This window comes from Lepidochelys olivacea, assembly GCF_965140295.1.
Source record: "Lepidochelys olivacea isolate rLepOli2 genome assembly, chromosome: 8".
Taxonomy (NCBI): domain Eukaryota; kingdom Metazoa; phylum Chordata; order Testudines; family Cheloniidae; genus Lepidochelys; species Lepidochelys olivacea.
In genome coordinates, this window is record NC_140418.1 from 44545931 (window position 1) to 44564674 (window position 18744).

At 46.4% G+C, this 18744-nt stretch overlaps 1 protein-coding gene across 1 annotated transcript in view; it reads left to right on the forward strand.

Annotated features, from left to right (window-relative positions):
* Positions 1–18744, forward strand: part of NOTCH2 (notch receptor 2) — a 132794-nt gene that overhangs the window by 107605 nt on the left and 6445 nt on the right. Inside the window, exons 19-29 of the mRNA XM_084637742.1 lie at positions 371–524; positions 1598–1782; positions 3886–4018; positions 8351–8596; positions 9358–9470; positions 10442–10971; positions 11809–12156; positions 12436–12578; positions 13634–13844; positions 16500–16596; positions 17040–17208. Coding sequence (XP_084493868.1) covers positions 371–524; positions 1598–1782; positions 3886–4018; positions 8351–8596; positions 9358–9470; positions 10442–10971; positions 11809–12156; positions 12436–12578; positions 13634–13844; positions 16500–16596; positions 17040–17208 — 2329 coding nt within the window. The remainder of the gene's footprint in view (positions 1–370; positions 525–1597; positions 1783–3885; positions 4019–8350; positions 8597–9357; positions 9471–10441; positions 10972–11808; positions 12157–12435; positions 12579–13633; positions 13845–16499; positions 16597–17039; positions 17209–18744) is intronic.

The window sequence follows — 18744 nt, forward strand, 5'->3', positions numbered from 1 at the left end:
ATATCACCTTGGTTCCGTCAGGGAGGGTCCCAGGGGAGAGCTCAAAAGTGGGCAGCATGCTTCCTTTCTCAGTGCCTGGAGCATCCTGGACAAAGGAAGCATGTAGCTGAGATTAGAGTACCCTCTTGGGGCAAGGTATCTCTCAGGTTTCATCGAGAGGAAGACTCAGGCAGGTGACACTGTCCCAGTCTGGCATAGAGGGACGAAGTTGAAAAACTGACATTGCACACATTTGGATTCAGGGACGTAGAGACTGGTCCTATCAAGGAGTTGGCTAGCTGGCTGGAGAATTTCCTTTGCAGTGCCTTCTCCAACCTACTGCTTTGAATACTCTTTTTGTACTTCTCAGTTGTTTGATCTGTTTTTTCAGACACTTAAGGATCTGTGCAACAAGTCTCCCTGTAAGAACAAAGGCACATGCATCCAGAGGGGAACTCAGTCTCAATGCATCTGTCCATCTGGTTGGACTGGTGCCTATTGTGACGTGCCCAACGTCTCCTGTCAGGTGGCTGCTTCACAGAGGGGTAAGTAGTGCTCTTCTGTGCTTGTAGCAAACAGTAGTTCTCAAAGTATTGTCATTGCGGATCTCCCCTCCTGAGATGCATTTGGAATCTGGGACTTGTTGGCCCTTATCAGGCCACAGAGAAGCAGTATTAAGCTGTGGAAGGCTCTATGTGAGGTTTTATAAGGAGATATGGCCCCCAGATACCCTCTGTCCCTTCCACCTATTGAAGCATTAAGTCCAAACTCCCTCTGATTCCTTCAGTTTGTTTACTGAACACTTTTCTTCTCCCTAGTTAGGGACTAGTTCTCAGGGAAAGCTACAACAGCTCACACTACTCTAAGTCTGTGTTCAGGGTTTCAGTAATCTCTGTTCTGTAAGGACTGCTCCTTTGAATGGTGTTGGGCTAATTTGTTTTTGTGCCCTTCTGGTGAATCCCCAAAAGACCAAGTTGAAACCCTGCCCTCCTTGCAGATGAGAGGTCTGTTACACATCTGATGCCTTAAATATGTGGTTAAGTGATATTGGTCAGTAGATGCTTCATCTGCCTACAACTTTTGGGCCCATACTCCATTACCAAATTCAAATGATGCAGATGGAAAAAACCTCATGTAAATGGAATGTGCTGCAGAGTCTTCCTAGAAGAGTCTTTTTGGAACAAATCCAAGGCGGGGTCCAAGAATGTCTGGAACAGGCATTCTCAATACAAGGGGTGAGAAGGGCTTCTCCAGCAGGTGATGAGGATGGGGTGGAAACCAGTCTTTGCAAACTTAGGTTTATGTACATTTCAGATGCAGAGACTCACCAAGTGGTAAATTATCTAGTGATATGAATAAAAGTATCCAAGCTGGCATTGTTAGTCATTGTCTGCCATGGGGCTAGTGGCAGTGTCCTGTCCAGAATCAGGGTGATTCTTTGTCAGGGTGAACAGTCTTGTTTTAAAGAATAGTTCCTGGTATAGAAGTTTTGTGTAGGTTGGGTCTAGCTGTAAGTATTCCCAGGTGAACTCGCGACTATGTGGGCACTTGGGAGCTTTTTTTCTGAAATGTTACTTTGAGATGGCTGCTTACTTTGCTTAATTAATTTTTATTCTAGGAGTCCCCGTAGACCAATTGTGTCAGCATTCCGGCATTTGCTTTAATGTGGGAAACAGTCATCGCTGCCAGTGCCGCATGGGCTACACTGGCAGTTACTGTGAAGAGCAGTTGGACGAATGCACCTCCAATCCATGCCAGAATGGTGCCACCTGCAGTGACTATCTCGGGGGATATCGGTGTGAGGTAAAGCTGGATGATGCACAAGGGACAAAAGGAAGATGCTTAGCTCTTACTCACCTCCATTTTCATTGTACAAATCTTCACTCACATCCTATCATTTTTACTGTGATCTGTTTCCCATAATGGTTACCAGGTCCTTTGCAAGTGTATCTGATCATTTTCCAAACAACACTGAGACCTGGGGCATGTCTACACTTGCCATTTAAAGTGGCAAAAGTCCCTTTTTTGCTCAAAAACCATGAGAGCATCTACACTTGCCAGTGACTTTTTGCAGTGAAACTCAGAAGTTTCACTACAAAAAGAAAACCACCTCCAGGAGAGGTGTACAGCTCTTACCGGTGATGCTTTTGTGGTGATGTGCAAGTGAAGACACATTCTTCCTGTTTGCACAGCTTTTAGCCTCCAGAAGATATCCCACAGTGCCTAGGTGACCACTCTGGCCAGTAGCTCTGCTGCTAGGTAAACAGACATCCACCCCTCCCCCTGTAAAGCCCCGGGAACTTTGAAACTCCCCTTCCTGTTTTCTTGGCAAGTGCTCACTTATCTGGCCAGGTGACAATGCCTGCTCCAGAGAGCAAAGGATCCCCTGCCTGGAGCCATGCTGAGCTGCTGGAGCTGATCAGTGTTTGGGGAGAGGAGACTGTGCAGGGATCCAGCATGTCCCGCGATCACACCCCCGCCCCCTCTTCCCACAAGACCCATCGTCAAACTGGAGAGAGCCGCACTGCGGATAGCTGCCCTAGGGTGCAGCTCTCATCAGCGATGGAAGTGCTGCTAATGTAAATGCTCTCTGATGCCTGAGGAATTAAGTGAGTACACAAACCAGTGCTTTACTTTCACCGGTTCCCTATCACCAGTGAAACTTACAGTGCAAAAACTTTGCAAGTGTAGACATACCCTTACTCAAGTTGTGTTTGGTATGCACAAGACATACCCAAGACAATTACCTGAACTATAAGCAATTAAAGAGCAGTGTGTGTCCCCTCATAGGGTAGAGGAAGGTGTTGGGCCCTTTCTCCTTCTAGGGGAGAGTAAGTGCCATGTTAATGACATTTTCCGATTATATTTAACGGGAAGAGTTCTATGTACCAGTTAATCAAAGTCCAAAGAGCTCTAAAGCTATTAGAAATGTGGTCAAACAGCAAAACAAGGTTTGATGTGGGGAAAAACACAGCTAATACATCTGAAAATAAGTTGAAACTTGGATACTGGCAGGGAGGGAGGCAACACTTCAGAAGGACCTTCCGGCAGTATTCAGTATAAGGCGATATGGTAGCTAGTTACTAAAATGTTATGCCCCCAGAGGCATGGATTTCTTCACCTCTCCCATCCCTAACTTTTGTGATTACATGAAAAGAAACTAGAACATATTACGAGATTTCCTATACTCATCTTGCTAGGGAAGTGGGGTTCACTTGCTTCCCAGGTTGGGAAGTGCCTCCAAGTGCTCTCCCTGACCTCTATGGCCAATATACAGGGCTGTGTAGATTGATTCCAGAGGTTATTGTGTCCAACCCTCATTCCCAGGCCCTTGAGAATGGTGGTACATGCAGGATCTTGGAGGCACGTTTCCTGAGGGGTTTGCATTTACATAACACTTAAAACACAAGTCAACTTCTACAGCAGCTGAATCTAATCAGGAGTTCCATGGGTGTCATGTGAGATTCTTGTATGCAATGTAGTTGTAGCAGTGTCAGACCCTGGATATTAGAGAGACAAGGTGTGGGAGGTAATATCTTTTATTGGACCTGAAGAAGAGCTCTCAAAAGCTTGTCTCTCTCACCAACGGAAGCTGGTCCAATAAAAGATATCGCCTCACCTACCTTGCCTCTCTCATGTGCATTCTGTAAGCTGTCCACAGGAACAAGATCATTCGCTTTCAGACATTCAGTGGGGAGTTCAATAGTTCCTTGGTCACATTCTGTGCTTGGTTACCTCTGCAGTCCCACTGAAATAATTGATGTTGCACAGCAACAGATGAGGGCAGCATTTGGCCCACAGAGTATTTTGTCCTGTTTTAGCCTAGGGTATGTCAGTCTCAGAGTATGCTACCGTGTTCATTCTGGGTGAAGATTATTTACACTTGTTTGGTTTTTATACCGATAGTGTGCGCCAGGATACCAAGGAGTCAACTGTGAGTATGAAGTGGATGAATGCCAGTTTCAGCCCTGCCAGAATGGAGGAACCTGCATTGATCTTGTCAATCATTTCATGTGCTCCTGTCCACCAGGAACTCGGGGTAGGAAATTCAGCAATTATGTAAAAGAGTCACTTTCTGTTCTGGTAGACTGGCTTTAATGCCATAGAGTCCCCAGGGCTTATTGTACTTCCTCCTGAAGAGGGCTGTCAAGTCAAGCGCTCTGAGTGCCTGAGAGAGACACACATCTTCCCTGTTACCTTTAAAAAAGGAACTGGATAAATTATAACATCAGGACTATTTTAACCAGGATGGTATTAGCTGTGTAAAAAGTGTGTTTAGTGCTTGCATAACTCCAGTGTCCTTTCTTCTTCAAGTTCTTAAGATTTCAGCCTCCACTTAACCTCAGTCGTGGAATCCTTTTTGGGAAGGAAGTTTGAACAAAACTGGTCTAACTTGTTCCACTGCAACCAGACTGATTTTGATTACCCCATCGTCATCTAATAGTTGGCAAGCTTGTATATTTCAGTGATGGTGATTCCATAACCTCCATTGATAGTGTGTTTGATATAACGTTTGCTCAATTTAATCTCCATTTTCCCTGCTGTACATTAAGCTACTACTGTTAGTTTTGCCATAGTAGATATAGATAAAGGTGTTATAAAGTGCACATGGGATCAAATGTTTTCACTAGTCAGCAAATATTTATCTCTGCTTAGTCATTTTCCAAACTAAACATGCCCAGTTCATTCAGCTTTTCTGCATAGATTTTGTTTCCCAAACCAGTTTTAAACTTTTTATCTTCCTCTGAATCTTCTTCAGTTTCTTTTCTGAAATGTGATGCCCTTACTGGAGCACAGTTCTCCAGGTAAGGCCAAATTTGTGCCAGGTAGAGCTGAATAGATGACTCAGACCTTAAACAGGATTATATAACTACATAAACCACTTGCTGTGTGTTATTAAACTCTACTCCAACTCAGATCACACACTAGTATGAGTGCCCAGCAAGGATCCCCAGTCTAGATAATCACTTATTCCTATGTGAACCACTTTATATTTTTATTTAATTCCATGTATTGTTTTCAGCCCATTACTCCAGTTCAAAGATCATTTTGCATTTCAATCCTATACACCTAAGTATTAGGCTATGTTGGCATAACTTATGTCGCTCAGGGGTGTGAAAAAACACCCTCCCCCCACGCGTGACATAAGTTACACCGACATAAGCAATCGTGTACACGGCACTGTGTCGGCGAAAGAGTTTCTGCTGCTCATGGAAGTGGTTTTATTCTGCTGATGGGAGAACTCTCTACCATTGGCAGAGAGCATCTTCATCAGATGTTGTCATAAACATACAGCTAAGGGTATCATAAAATCCCTCCTTACCTGTAAAGGGTTAAGAAGCTCAGGTAACCTGGTTGGCACCTGACCAAAAGGACCAATAAGGGGAGAAGATACTTTCAGATCTGTGGGGGAAGGTTTTTTCTTTGTTCTCTTTGTTGGTTCTATCCGGTCAGCGAGGAATCAGGACAGGGAAAATACATCTCCCAAAGCCCTACTTGAATTAAGCATCTACATTACAAAAATTGTAAGTAAAGCAAGGAAATGCGTTAGTTTATTTTTTGTTTTAGCTTGTGAATTTTTCCTGTGCTAGAGGGAGGTTTATCCCTGTTTTTTGTAACTTTTAAGTTTTGCCTACAGGGAAATCCTCTGTTTTTTTAAATCTTATTACCCTGTAAAATTACCTTCCATCCCGATTTTACAGAGGTGCTTCTTTTACTTTTTTTTCTTTATAATAAAGTTCTGTTTTTTAAGAATCTGATTGGGTTTTTAGTGTCCTATAAATCTAAGGGTCTGGTTTGTGCTCACCTTGTTTATTTTTCAAGCCTCCCCAAGAAAGGGGGTGTAGGCTTGGGAGGATATTTTGTACGAATAGGAACTCCAAGTGGTCCTTTCCCTGATTCTTTGTCTAAATCACTTGGTGGTGGCAGCATACCTCAGTCCAAAGACAAACCGAGATTTGTGGAAGTTGGGGAAGTTTTTAACCTAAGCTGGTAGAAATAAGCTTAGGGGGGTTTTTCATGCAGGTCCCCACATCTGTACCCTAGAGTTCAGAGTGGGGAGGGAACCTTGACAGATGTGCTACAGCGGTGCAGCTGTATCGCTGCTACAGCTCTGTACATATAGACATGGCCTTTGTCTGCCTGTCTAGATACTTAGAGAGACAAGGTGGGGGAGATAATATCTTTGATTGGACCAACTTCTGTTGGAGAGAGATGCTTTTGAGCTACACAGAGCTCTTCTTCAGGTCTGGGAAAGGTACTCAGGCCACATGAGCACTTATGTCAGCAAAATTTGTCACTCGGGGGTGCACCGACATAAGCATTCGTGTGCACAGCGCTATGTTGGCGGGAGAGCATCACCCTCCTTCCTTATACTGAAATAATTCTTTAGAGCAGACCTGCCCTTTATCGTCAGAAGCTCAGCTTTCATTCAGAGTTGCTGGTACAACGTATGTATAGATACCAGCTGTTTTCAAGCCTTGCTTTTTGGACATTGTGTATCTGAGTTCATACACATTCTCTTGGAGTTCTTTAACTTGCAGATGCTGCTGAGTGGCTAATCCTGAGGAAAATGTCCAAAGGAAAATGAGTTCTGAGCTCAAAGGAATGAGTTCAGAGGCACACAACCTTAGACCCAGGCAGGCTGTTTGTTGAGCGATGCCATGCAGAGACAGCCCCCTTTGTGAGGATCTTTTACAGATCCACTGAGGTCTGGTCCACCAGGTTTGCGTTAGAGACAGTCCCAGTCACGAGCTTTTGGGCTTCGCAGAGCGCTCTGGGCATCTTCCGGCGACCCTCATTTACAATTTAATTGCAAATTAAGGGCCCAGTGCAGCAGTGCACTCTGGCTTCTTTGTGCTGTTCTGATAAGTCAGATTTGCAGCTGCTTTCTGTTATTTGACCAATACACTGCAGCTACTTTTCACTGCTCCAGTGGGGCTCAAATCTGCTGCTGTAACTGAATCTATCCCCAAAAGTTAAATGGAAAAAAATGTAAGGTTGCTACTACTGAACCCATTAGAGAGTACATGGTAGAATTCTTTTTTTTTTTTTCTCTTTTTTTTTTTTTTTTTTTTTTTTAAAGTCTTCATATATTGAACGTCCCTAAAGGAAATTCTTAAACAAAATTGCATTATAGTAGAGTTAAGGTTTAACAACATACTACTTCCGTTCTGGCTTCTTCGTCACCTGTTTTTCAAAACATAGCTTTCAATACAAGCTTGCATATGAGAGCAGACATTTCTTGCCCCATTAACTTCTTCCCCTGTGAAGGGTATGCAGCATTAACTACATTGTTGAAGTGCTAGGGAGGAAAGAATTCTTGTGGATTCTGTTTGTTTGTGTTCCTATCACAGTTTCTTTCACCTAGGCTCTTTGGCTTCCTTCATCACCACTGTTCGTTCTCTCATCCTTTCATGCCTCTTGCAACAGGTACTAATACATCATATCAAACCAGGTTTTTGCTAGGGTCACAAGTTTAATGGATAAAAGCGGGGCATGCATGCTAGTTATATGAGTAAAATGGTCCATGTTGGAAGGAATAGCCAAATTCCCAAATAAAAACTGGGATGCTGGCTGGCCTTGGGGTCTTATAGTGGATAACAAATGAGTCAGTAATATCAGGGTGTTACAAAAGAGCAAAGATTCTAGTGAGTTACATAAATTGGAGTATTCTGTGTAAAGCATGAGGAAAATATGGTTCAACTGGATTAGTTACGGGTTGGTTCTTCAGCTGAATCCTATATCTTATTATCTGAGGCAGAACCAGTAATGGATTTAGTACACTTTCCCTACAGTGTCTGACCCTCAGATAGAATAGGTTAAACAGAACAAGCTGCTGAGGGGAACTTATGGAACTACCATCCCTAGCAATGTCCAAGGCTTGTCCTAGATGCCCAGCAGTGGTGCCCTGCCAGTCGTGAGTCTGTATTCTATCCACAGACACTTCTGTCAACTTGTTCCATTGCTGATGATTTGAAGTATGTTGATCCAAACTCTCGTCATCAGGTTTCAGGGTTACCATCAAACTAAATTAATATTGGTAGTTTTTAGCCTTTCAAGTGACAATACAGAACTGTCTGGCAGTTTCAGCAAACAATCGCTTTGAAAGATAATTCCTCAACCATAGGACTAAATCAAATTTTCTAAAAAATATATAAACCCTAAATTAAACGAAAGCCACTGAGACCTGGCTCAATCTAACCCACACATTCATTGGGGATGATCTGAGGCTGAAGTAAATGCATTGGGCAGGGATCCTAACCGAGGTGAATCTGGTATTAAATGGAAGGTCGACTTTGGTAACTTAATTAACTATAAGAAATGAGGCCGTGATGCCTGAGGGTTTGGTTTCTCTCACTTGTTTTAACAGGCCATCTTTGTGAGGAGAACATTGATGACTGTGCTTCAGATCTGGGAGGACCCCTTTGCTTTAATGGAGGACAGTGCATTGATCAAATTGGGGGCTACAGGTGCCACTGTCTCCCAGGCTTTGCAGGCGAGCGCTGCGAGGGGGATATTAATGAGTGCCTTTCCAACCCTTGTAGCCCTCATGGTAGCCTAGACTGCATTCAGCTGGTCAATGATTATACATGCGTATGCCGCAGTGCCTTCACTGGTGAGTATCTGGAAATGCTATCCCAGTTTCCCATTGACTTGATCAAAACATTATCCTTATTGTCCTGCCCTTCTCTAGGAGTTGATAGGTTATCCGGTCCATTTCCGTGACAATCCATGATTGTTCACCCCACAGACTTCTGCTGTTTTAGCCAGTCTGGTTTTAAGATCTTAGAGCAATGGGACTTCCGTAAATACCGCTGGAGAGAATTCCACAGCCTGATACGCTTCACTGCCAGGAAGTTCTTTCCTGATATTCATCTTTCCTGATATTCATCTCATCTATCCTAATCTCATATTCCTAGTTTTTCCCAATTCATTACCCTAAATCCTTTCCCTCCTTAGTGTTTACAATTATCTGAGGGGTGCACAACTCTCATTTCTACTTCTCTGAACACTGCCATCTTAAACAAGCCATACATATTTAACTTTCTCCATAAATCGCTCCATCCAAATCCATGATCAAATTTTTTGCCCTTTTCTTGACTGCTGCCAATTCTTTGATACCATTTTGGTGATATGGCCAGAATTGAATGTGGAACACGAGCTACGTTGTACCGCTAGGTACTGTCCAGAGGGCGTTCTGCAGCTCCACCCCAGGTGCCACAGTTCAGGGACACTTAGAATCACAGAGTGAATGACGCTTGCGGATTGGTGGAGGATCTTTTGTCAGTGTCTCTTCTTGAAAAATAAAGGGAGGATTGAGCAGCCATTTGATTTTAACTGTGTGTGCTCTCCTTCCCTTGTGTGTCTGCTTCTCAGGTCGTCGCTGTGAGACCGTAACAGATGTGTGTCCCCAGCAGCCTTGTCAGAATGGTGGTACTTGTGCTGTTGCCAGTCACGTGCCTGATGGGTTCATCTGCCAGTGTCCTCCAGTAAGTGCCATGCCCTTACACGGCATGTTTTAGCTCAGACATCCCCACATTTTCTGGCTTTATTGTACAGTAAGTCCCGGTGGCAGCAGGTAGTGAGCCCCGTCAGTTAGCGTCCGCTCATGAGCAGCGCAAAGATCCTCAAAGCATCCATCAAACTGCTTATTCTTTGAGTATGGCGAGCACTGATCCCTGCTGTAGGGGAAGTGTGCACCCTCTGAACTTTGTGGGAAGCTGTGTCCATTGGAGCTGCACTAGCATCCATGTGCCTCCCAGCTGAGCATAGGCGTGCAGCCCCACCCACCAGTCAGTTCCTTCTGGATGCCACAGGTGGTAAGCTGAGATTTGCCATTCCCATCCCGAGCAGTACCCTTCTGAGAAAGCTTAGCCAACTTCTCTGTCCTAAAGATAGTTTTAGACATTTAGTGTTAGGTTTTTTGCTGCTCCGTTGAGTACTTGTTTACACAGAACTCCACTAAGCCCTTTTCATGAATAAAAAACAAAAGAAAATGTGTTCCAGCTTGTCAAAACCAGGTACACACGCAACTCCATTCAGTGATCAATCCTGGGAAATGTCAGCCCCAAAGGTGTGAAAATTCTTGACAATTATCATCTTATGAGAAAATGAGATTCTGATGGAGATTGTCTTGCAACCTTAACTATAGCACATGCACTTCAAGGGTGCACTATGGACTTGTAAGGCAAGGCCAGATAGATAAGCTTCTTGGTGTAGGGACCAGTTCCTTAGTGGGCTTTCTGCTCAAAGTCCTGGAGGTTCCAGGAACCAGTGTGTCTGTGGTTAGATCTAGGAAAGCTCCACAAGTTCCTGGAGTAGGGATACAGGAGTTGACATGGGGGTTGGGTCTGTGAAATAGATAAACTCATGTTTGTGCACCCTTGTGCATGACATAACCAAAATCTCTTCACCAGCCCTAAGAACATTAATCAGTCTGATCTCCCCACTTTTCTCATAGGGTTATTCTGGGTTTAAATGTGAGTTTGGCAGCCACAGTGCCTGTGGGCAAGTGAAATGCAAGAAAGGGGAGCAATGCATCCAGACATCCTCTGGGCCCCGATGTTACTGCCCAAAGCTCTCAGCTGGCACGGCATGCCAGACTGGTACAGGCTGTGCCAGTGCGCCGTGCCAGAATGGTGGAAGCTGCTATCCCAGGACTCAGCCACCTTACTACTACTGCCAGTGTCCAGATCAGTCTGAAGGCAGCCAGTGTGAACACTCAGTGCGCCCCAGCCAACAGCCTCTGGGCTGTCTGGGCCAACACTGTGCAGAAAGAGCAAAAGATGGCTACTGCGACGAGGACTGTAACACGCACGCCTGCCAGTGGGATGGAGGTGACTGTTCCCTGACAGTGGAGGATCCCTGGGCCAAATGCTCTTCCTCGCTGAACTGCTGGCAGCACTTCAATGGCCAGTGCGACGAGCTCTGTAACACACCCGAGTGCCTTTTCGACAACTTCAGGTGTCAGCAGAATAGCAAGCTATGCAAGTAAGGCCTGCTCCTGACTGCTGAGATCTCTGTAACTAACACAAAGTTCTCGCTAGTGCTTCTAACAGCTTGAATGCTTGGCCTGTGCTGCCTCTCCCCCCGCAGCCCTGGGAAGGGCGCGTGTTCTCTGCACCCTCGCTAGGCCCCCCGCATCAAAGAACTCTCCCTCTCTCATCCGTTTTTCAGCTTTCTTTGGAAATAACTTTTGGAAGATGTGTGTTTACGGGCAAAGTTACATAGTCTGCTCAGTGACACCGCATGCAAAGCAGCTTACTGAACATAGTGCAAAGTCTGCACCTCTCTCCTACTTCCCAAAGAAACTCAAACTAGAGCAAACCCCTCCAACCAGAGCAGAGTGTTTCTTGAGGTCCTGGGGAAAATGAACTTATAGGTGTCTTTTCGTGTTCTGACTCCTACCCCATACAAACTTGGCACAGGAGTGAGACCCACAGCTGAACTCCTGGGGTGCTCCTTTCTAATCACTAGCAGGCAGCAGGTGCTGCAGCTTTGCCATGGTAACCAGTCGCTTGATCCCCATGCTGGGTGCAGGACCGTTTACTGGACTGAGCAATTCTCTCCCTTTAACGAAACCAGATGACCTACAGGTATTACATCTCCTCCACCCACTCAGAACCAGAGTTGGGGCCAGCTTCACCCCAGAGGTGAAATACCTCACCCGATATGCCACAGCCCCTCCAGTCTTCTCCTCAATCTGAACCCAGACTGGAGTTGATTAGCTAGTGGGGAAAGGTTTGTATCCTCTTCTGCAGGCCCCAGACTAGAGGTATAATGAAACACTGGTGTGCTGCTGTTTGTAACCCCATGCCCCTCTCCTAGGTATGATAAGTACTGTGCAGATCACTATGCAGACAGGCGCTGTGACCAGGGCTGTAACAGTGAGGAGTGTGGCTGGGATGGCCTGGACTGCGCTGGTGACAAAGCTGAGAAACTGGCAGAAGGGACCCTTATTATTGTGGTATTGATGCCCCCCGATCAGCTGCTCAGTGATGCCCGCAGTTTCCTGCGGACTTTAGGATCCCTTCTTCATACCAACCTGAGAATAAAACTGGACTCCCAGGGAAACCCCATGGTGTACCCGTACTATGGGGAGAGCCTGGCATCACGGAGTCGGCGATCGCTCTCGGGCACTCGCAAGCCCAGAGAACTTGAACAGGAGGTCATTGGGTGAGTGAATTCCTTTGTGCATCACTAGTGAGACTGTATTGATAGGTACTGTGGGTGTGAGGTGTGCTCAGATGTATGCAGTATTTGTGGCCTAAAATATGTCTATGTTCTGCCACAGGAGAAGTATAAAACTATGGAGATCGTTGGAGATCTAAATACAATGCTAGGCTGGAAGAATTAACCTGGGAGACTAAATTTTAACTTAGGGATGCACCATTTAGAAGGACCAATTCTCTCTTCCTTTGCTTACTTCTCTGCACTTTAATTCTGTTCCTGCAGCACAAAGGTGTTCCTGGAAATTGACAATCGCCAATGTATTGAAGATTCAGACCAGTGCTTTAAGAGCACAGAAGCCGCTGCAGCTCTCTTAGCAGCTCAGGCCATCAAGGGCATGCTGCCCTACCCCTTTGTGTCTGTCCAAAGTAAGTAACGTTGGAAGAGATGGGGGATATGTCTGGCTCATGAAAGAAGTAAATGCTTGATTTAATGTATGAAATGGCACGTTTTAATTGTTGATTAGCACTTCAACACCTGCCTGCACCTTACTGTTCAAATACAGCTTCTTGAATCCTGCAAAAAACTTAGTCATATTGCGGGCTAATTTACTGACCCCCCCCCTTACAGGTATGTGTGGCCATTATGTGCATGTGTGGTACACTTCATGTGATGAATTTTTTTTACATTTTATAGTGTGGAGTGTAAAACGAGTTGTAAAATGCATATGTGGAGGTGATAAGTTGCAGAGCCTTGTGAGAGATTTGTCACACACCTTTGACCATCACATCTGTCTGCTAGAACTCATTCAAACATTCCAACCCCCCTGAGCTGATATTTAAATAGGCGCCTTTAATAAAAATTCAGCCTGCCAGAAATTTCCTCTTCTCCAAATCAGAATTTCCCTAGATTCCACCAGAACCTGAGCCCTAGTTACAAGATTCAGCACTTGACCAGAAACAACTTCTTTATACCTAGTAGTGTTGTGACTTTAAAATCTGATCTCTCAAACTTGATTTGGGAATAGATATCTTGAACCAGATGAGCAAAGAACAGGATCTTTTTAAAAAGAACAGGATCTTCGTCAAAACAACTGAGTGCACCTATTGAAGATCTTGTTCATGAAGCCGTGTGCAGCTTGTTCATGAACTCCAAGCAGTGTTACACTTCTTCAGAATTTGCTTTCTGCAGCCCTACAACCTTTTAAAACGCACTCTGAAAAACATATAACAAAGGCTAGACGATAGAATGAAAGTGCTGTGTTCATTGTACAGTTATACTGGCTTGTCAGAACTTACTGTGCATAGCCAGAGTCTGAACTTCCTAAGGCCTTGGCGTCCTTTGTTCTAAACCCACTGTGAAGTAGAGAAAAATCACTGCCTTCATGAAGAAGGAAACCCTATGTACAAAAAGAGCAAAGGAGGATTGAAGGCTGCTCTCCAAAAAAGCACTTACCTTGCTGTATTTTAATTGGGATTTTTAGGTGAACCATGGCTACCAAAGAAAACCCAGTTGCTTTACCTACTTGCTGTGGCAGCTGTGATCATCCTTTTCATCCTGTTGTTGGGTGTGCTTGTGGCAAAGAGAAAGCGCAAGCATGGCTCCCTCTGGCTTCCGGAGGGTTTTGTTCTACGCCGGGACCCCAGTAACCACAAGCGCAGAGAGCCAGTTGGGGAAGATGCAGTTGGACTGAAGTAAGTCTCTACTGGGTCATTGAATGCCTTTATGCTAATGCATGCTAGGTTTTTGGGAGCCAACCAAACCACCATGTAGTGCATAAGTCCCTAATTAAAGGTACTTAAAACTTTGGGGGGTGGGGTGAATTTACATGTCAGTCTAAAATTTCTCATGCTTTTTCTCTGTTCAGATGTTCAGGTGAGATGGTCTTTCATTTGATAACTCATATAATGTCACAGATGGAAGTCCCAGCCCATGGATAAATTTAAAACTAGATTGCATAAAGCACCAGAAAACCCACTGTAGGTAACAGTCTTGCACTACACTCTAGGGGATAAACTAGATGTTACCTATCAGGGTTGGTGTCTGACTCTGTGAATTTTAAATCATGAAGCGTGATTGTGCATCAACAAAAAAAATCATAGCCTAGCCCCTATTCTGGCCTTTTCCAAATGGCATGAATAACTGAGGAAAGTCTTATTCTGTGTGGCTTCTCTGTGCACCATAATCCCTGCTTACAAGCCCCATGTGGGTTTTAGGCCCTCGGCCTTAAAAGTGCTTGCTTTTACCTCCCAAAATGGAAGAAACATGTCACGTTCTCAGTGGGCAAGAAATGAACAGTGCAAGATCCTTCCCTGCACACTGGGTATTGACATGGTGCGTGGAAGCGATTGTGACTCATCTGTTGCAGGAGTATCCATATCTGGGCAAATGGCTCATAAGAGCTCAGTCGGTAGTCAGCAGGGTAGTTCACACTGCTGCAGGAGACCTGCACCACCTTCAGATCTGAAGTTAAATCTGCATTCATCCCATTTTACATCCTACCCCTCATAAGGGCCACTCTGGATTCCACCAGGTCTCCAGCCTGCTTGCTGCAGGACAATTTCTGAGATCTCATCCCTGGCTAGATGGCAAAAAGCCTTTACCAGTCTCCAGTTCAATGGAAGTCTGTTATGCAAGGCTATGGATGCCACCTTTGCAAGGGTGATTAAATCAGATGTAAAGAGTGTTTAAAGTTTATCTAGGAGAGTATTTCCCACTTAGCAGGTCAGGCTCCCTCTGTCCCAGTCATGTTATTCTCCATACTACCAGGTCCACAGTCCTCCCTGCCTCATCCATCTGGGCAGTCTCTGACACAGTCCTTTTCAATCCACCTTCTCCTAAGGGGGTAATATCTTCTTACACAGCCCTCCTCATGGCATCAACAGGAAGCCCTTTGCCTCCTTTTGGCCATGGGCCTCCCATGTTCCTTCCCTTGCTTAGCCGCTTCCCCGGGGCCAGTCTTGACGCCACAGCTGAGGTCCGGACACTCCCTTCGCAGGTGCACCTGTTGCTCACAGGCCCAACACGCCCATCCCTTCCTTGTTCTCCCCACAGGTGGGGCTCTCCTGGGTCCTACCTTCCTCCTGTTCTCTGGGTGAGGTTTCAGTCCCCTATCCCTGTAGGGGCACTCTGCCTTCCAGTGTACTTGTTGCCCACAGGCATAGAATCCTCCTAGCCTCCTGTTCCAGGTGCCTTGCATCCCCTCTTGCTCCGTGCAGTTTCTATGGACTCCCCTTCGCAACAACTTGAATAGGTTCAGCTGCTGCTCTGCTAACTGGGTCATAGGTCTGCAGGTACTCTTGTGCCTCCCATTGTCTCTGTTGGGTTTCGAGTACCTGGAGCAGCAGGACTTGAAGCTGCCCTTGCTGCTTTTTGGCCCCTTTTCGCAGGGGCATGGACTTTGAAGTCCAGTCTAGGAGGGTATATAAGCCCTAAGCAAAACATGCTTCCACATATTGCATCTCCATTGTGTCTCCACCTCCACTGTCTCTCAAATAGTCTCTGCAATCTCTGTGATGGGCAATTGTCCCCGCAGCCTCTATCCTTCCCTTATATCAGGGGTGACCATCTGCCCACATTCTCCACCACGTGTGACAGGGTGTGACTCACCAGTCTGACACCGCCTGCTGGCCGTCCCAGGGATCAGCACTGCTAGCCAGTGTGCCCTCTTTCTGTGGTGCCTCACATACTGTCACTTCTGCTTCTGGACCCATGTCGCTCCAAGGACCACGGCATCCTCTTCAGGACACAGCCCTCCGGTTGTGCCATACACTGTGCTCCCCATTCTGGGGGACAGTACCACAGTTTGACTGTCCAGCCACTTCCTCAGTGGCGAGTGGGGGAGGGACCCACTACTCCAATTCCCCACCCAGGGACCCTATAGATGGCAGTCACATGCTGCATCCCTTCCAACCTCTTAGTCTACTTCCCTGGCCACTTCCCCGCAGCCCAGCACTATCTTCGTCCTTACCTCAGGGCCTCAGCAGGCTAGCAGTCAGCCAGGAGCTTGCTCTCACTCCCCTTATCTTGTCCAAAGTGCTAGCTTTTTTTCCTCCTGCAAGGCAGCCAATTCTCCCTCCTTGAGCTCCAGGGAGCAACTGAACTTGCTTTCTGCCCTGCAGCTCTTCTTATATGGGCCTGTCCGGCCCTGATTGGCTGCTTTCTGAACAGCCCCTCTCCTATTGTCTGCTTTCCACGCAGCCTCCCTAGGGCTCCATTAACCCCTTACCAGCCAGTGTGAGGCAGATGCCCCGTCACACATACACACAACTAGTTAAATTTAGAGTGTTAGTGATCCCGCTCTCACTTTGTCAGTCTGCAATGTGACACACATTCTCCCATTTATTTAGGAATCTGTCTGTTCAAGCTACAGAGGGTAATTTGACTGACTGCAGTCCCAGCGAGCACTGGACTGGCAATGGAGGACCTCTGCCTAAGAGAGCAAAGGTAAGAGGTGCTAGGCATTGAACACTGCCTTCTAACCACTGAGACTCTTCTTGTTCTACCTGGGATAAGGTTTGGTACTTCTGTAACATGCCCCTCCCCCAAAATACCCCCTTAATCCTGAACATCTAAAAACCTTCTAAAAGTTAACACTGTCCAAACCGCAAATCTTAAAATCAGGGTAACTGCTCCAGTGCAGAACAGGAACAAAATCACTTCATGCCAGAGCCCCTTCCTGTACAGACCTCCAGACTCTAAAGGAGAAAAGAGAAGCTTTGGCAATGCTAATCTCTTTGTAAATCCAGGTCAGTTCTTGCACAGTGGGAACTTCAACTTCAAGAATGCCACGCTGTGTAAATGGAGACGCTTGTTTTAAAAACCAGTGTTGAAAGTGTCTGCTGCTATTTGACTGGGTTTTGAAATAAACTTTTATTTTCCCTGTGCAGGCTGAAGACCAAGCTTTGCTGTCAGATGGAGAGGAGCAGGTAGATCAGCGCCAGTGGACACAGCAACATCTAGAAGCAGCTGACATCTGTAGGACCCCATCTCTAGCCCTTACACCACCGCAGGAGGATCAGGAAGTGGATGGGCTGGATGTCAATGTCAGAGGTCCAGGTCAGTCTGGAGTAAACTGTAGCACTATGAAAAGAGAACTCTCCCCGGGGCTCCTGCCAGCTTCTCCCAACATTAGAACAACCACACCTAAAACAGTGAGAACTTGTAGTCCTCATGCAGGGTAAAGATGCAGAACATGCAGAGACACCAGCAAAATTACACAAAGTTTGACCAAGAGCTAAGGCTAGAGAGAGAGAGACCTACTATGCAGTCTAGAAAAAAGACTCCGGGAAGACAGACTCGTGGTCTGCATTGCTTGGAGTATAGCGTGAAATAAAGGAAGGGAATTGACAGTATCAGAAAATGGTAGGACAAGGAACAATACATAAAGACAGTCTAGGAAGTCCATTAAGGCACTAAAACTCCCAGAGGCGGTGGTCAAGGTACCATTGCAGCAGAGATGAAGGATGAATTGCTATCCTGGAAATAACCAGGAGTGGTGGCGCTGGAACCCTTTAATAGTGGGGGTGCTAAAAGCCAGCCCCCTTACCCCTGTCGGCGTGCTCTCCCCGGCTGGGGCTGGGAGCAGTGCCGTGTCTCCAGGAGGTGGGGGACCCGGACAGGGGTAAGGGGGCAAAGGCTGGGGACGGGCACAGGGCCAGGAGTGGAGCCCTGGGCACGGGGCCTGCAGCCAGGACCCTGCATGTGGGGCCAGTAGCAGAGCCCCAGCTGTGGGGTCAGCGGCCAGGACCCTGGGAGCAGAGCCCCAGGAGCTATGTGCGTGGGCACAGGGCCAGTGGCCAGGGAGCGGGGCCAGCACCCCAAGAGCAGAGCCCTGGGAGGGGGACCCCAGGCACATGGCCAGCAGCCGGGAAGCAGGGCTGGCAGCCGGGACCCAAGCCCTGGGCTGGGGAGTGGAGGCCTGGGTGTGGGGCTACTGGCCCCACGTAACACCTGGGGGTGCTGTAGCATCCCCTGCACCCCTAGTTTCTGCGCCTATGACCAAGAGCTCATCTAGTCTGGTAGCGGTGTTACTGCACTGATCTGTGCCAGCAGTTGCTGAGAGGCTGTTGAGCAGGGTTATACTCCACAAGAGCATGTAGTCTGCGTAGAAGTTGGGGGGAGGATTTCCTTCTGACATTAGAGCATGAGTTTATACCATTAATCTGCACAAACAAGAAGACATCTACTTAACAAGCAGCCTTGGTCAGCTGTGTGTATATGACATTCTGCTGTCTCCTAGGGACAGAGGAATAATATTACAGCTGATACTGTAGTGGTCTTATGTTCTCTGATATGTCCTCACCTTGAGAACTGAGATCAGTTTTGGTCACCATAACTCAGACAGCCCTTGTGACTTTCATCTTTTCTGTTACTGGCAGTCTCCTAACTAGAGCATCAAGTGATCACTTAAGTTTAGGAAGAAACTTTCCCCTTATGCTCCAGTATTTCCCGGTTGACTAGATGCACTGGGAGTGTTCTGCTGGCCTTTGAAGTGGTTAGTTGAAGCTCTCTCATCAGCTTGCATGGCCCTGTGTGATCTGTTCTATGCTGAAGTGATTCCTGGGAGCAAGAGAATTGGCTCTGACTTTTATT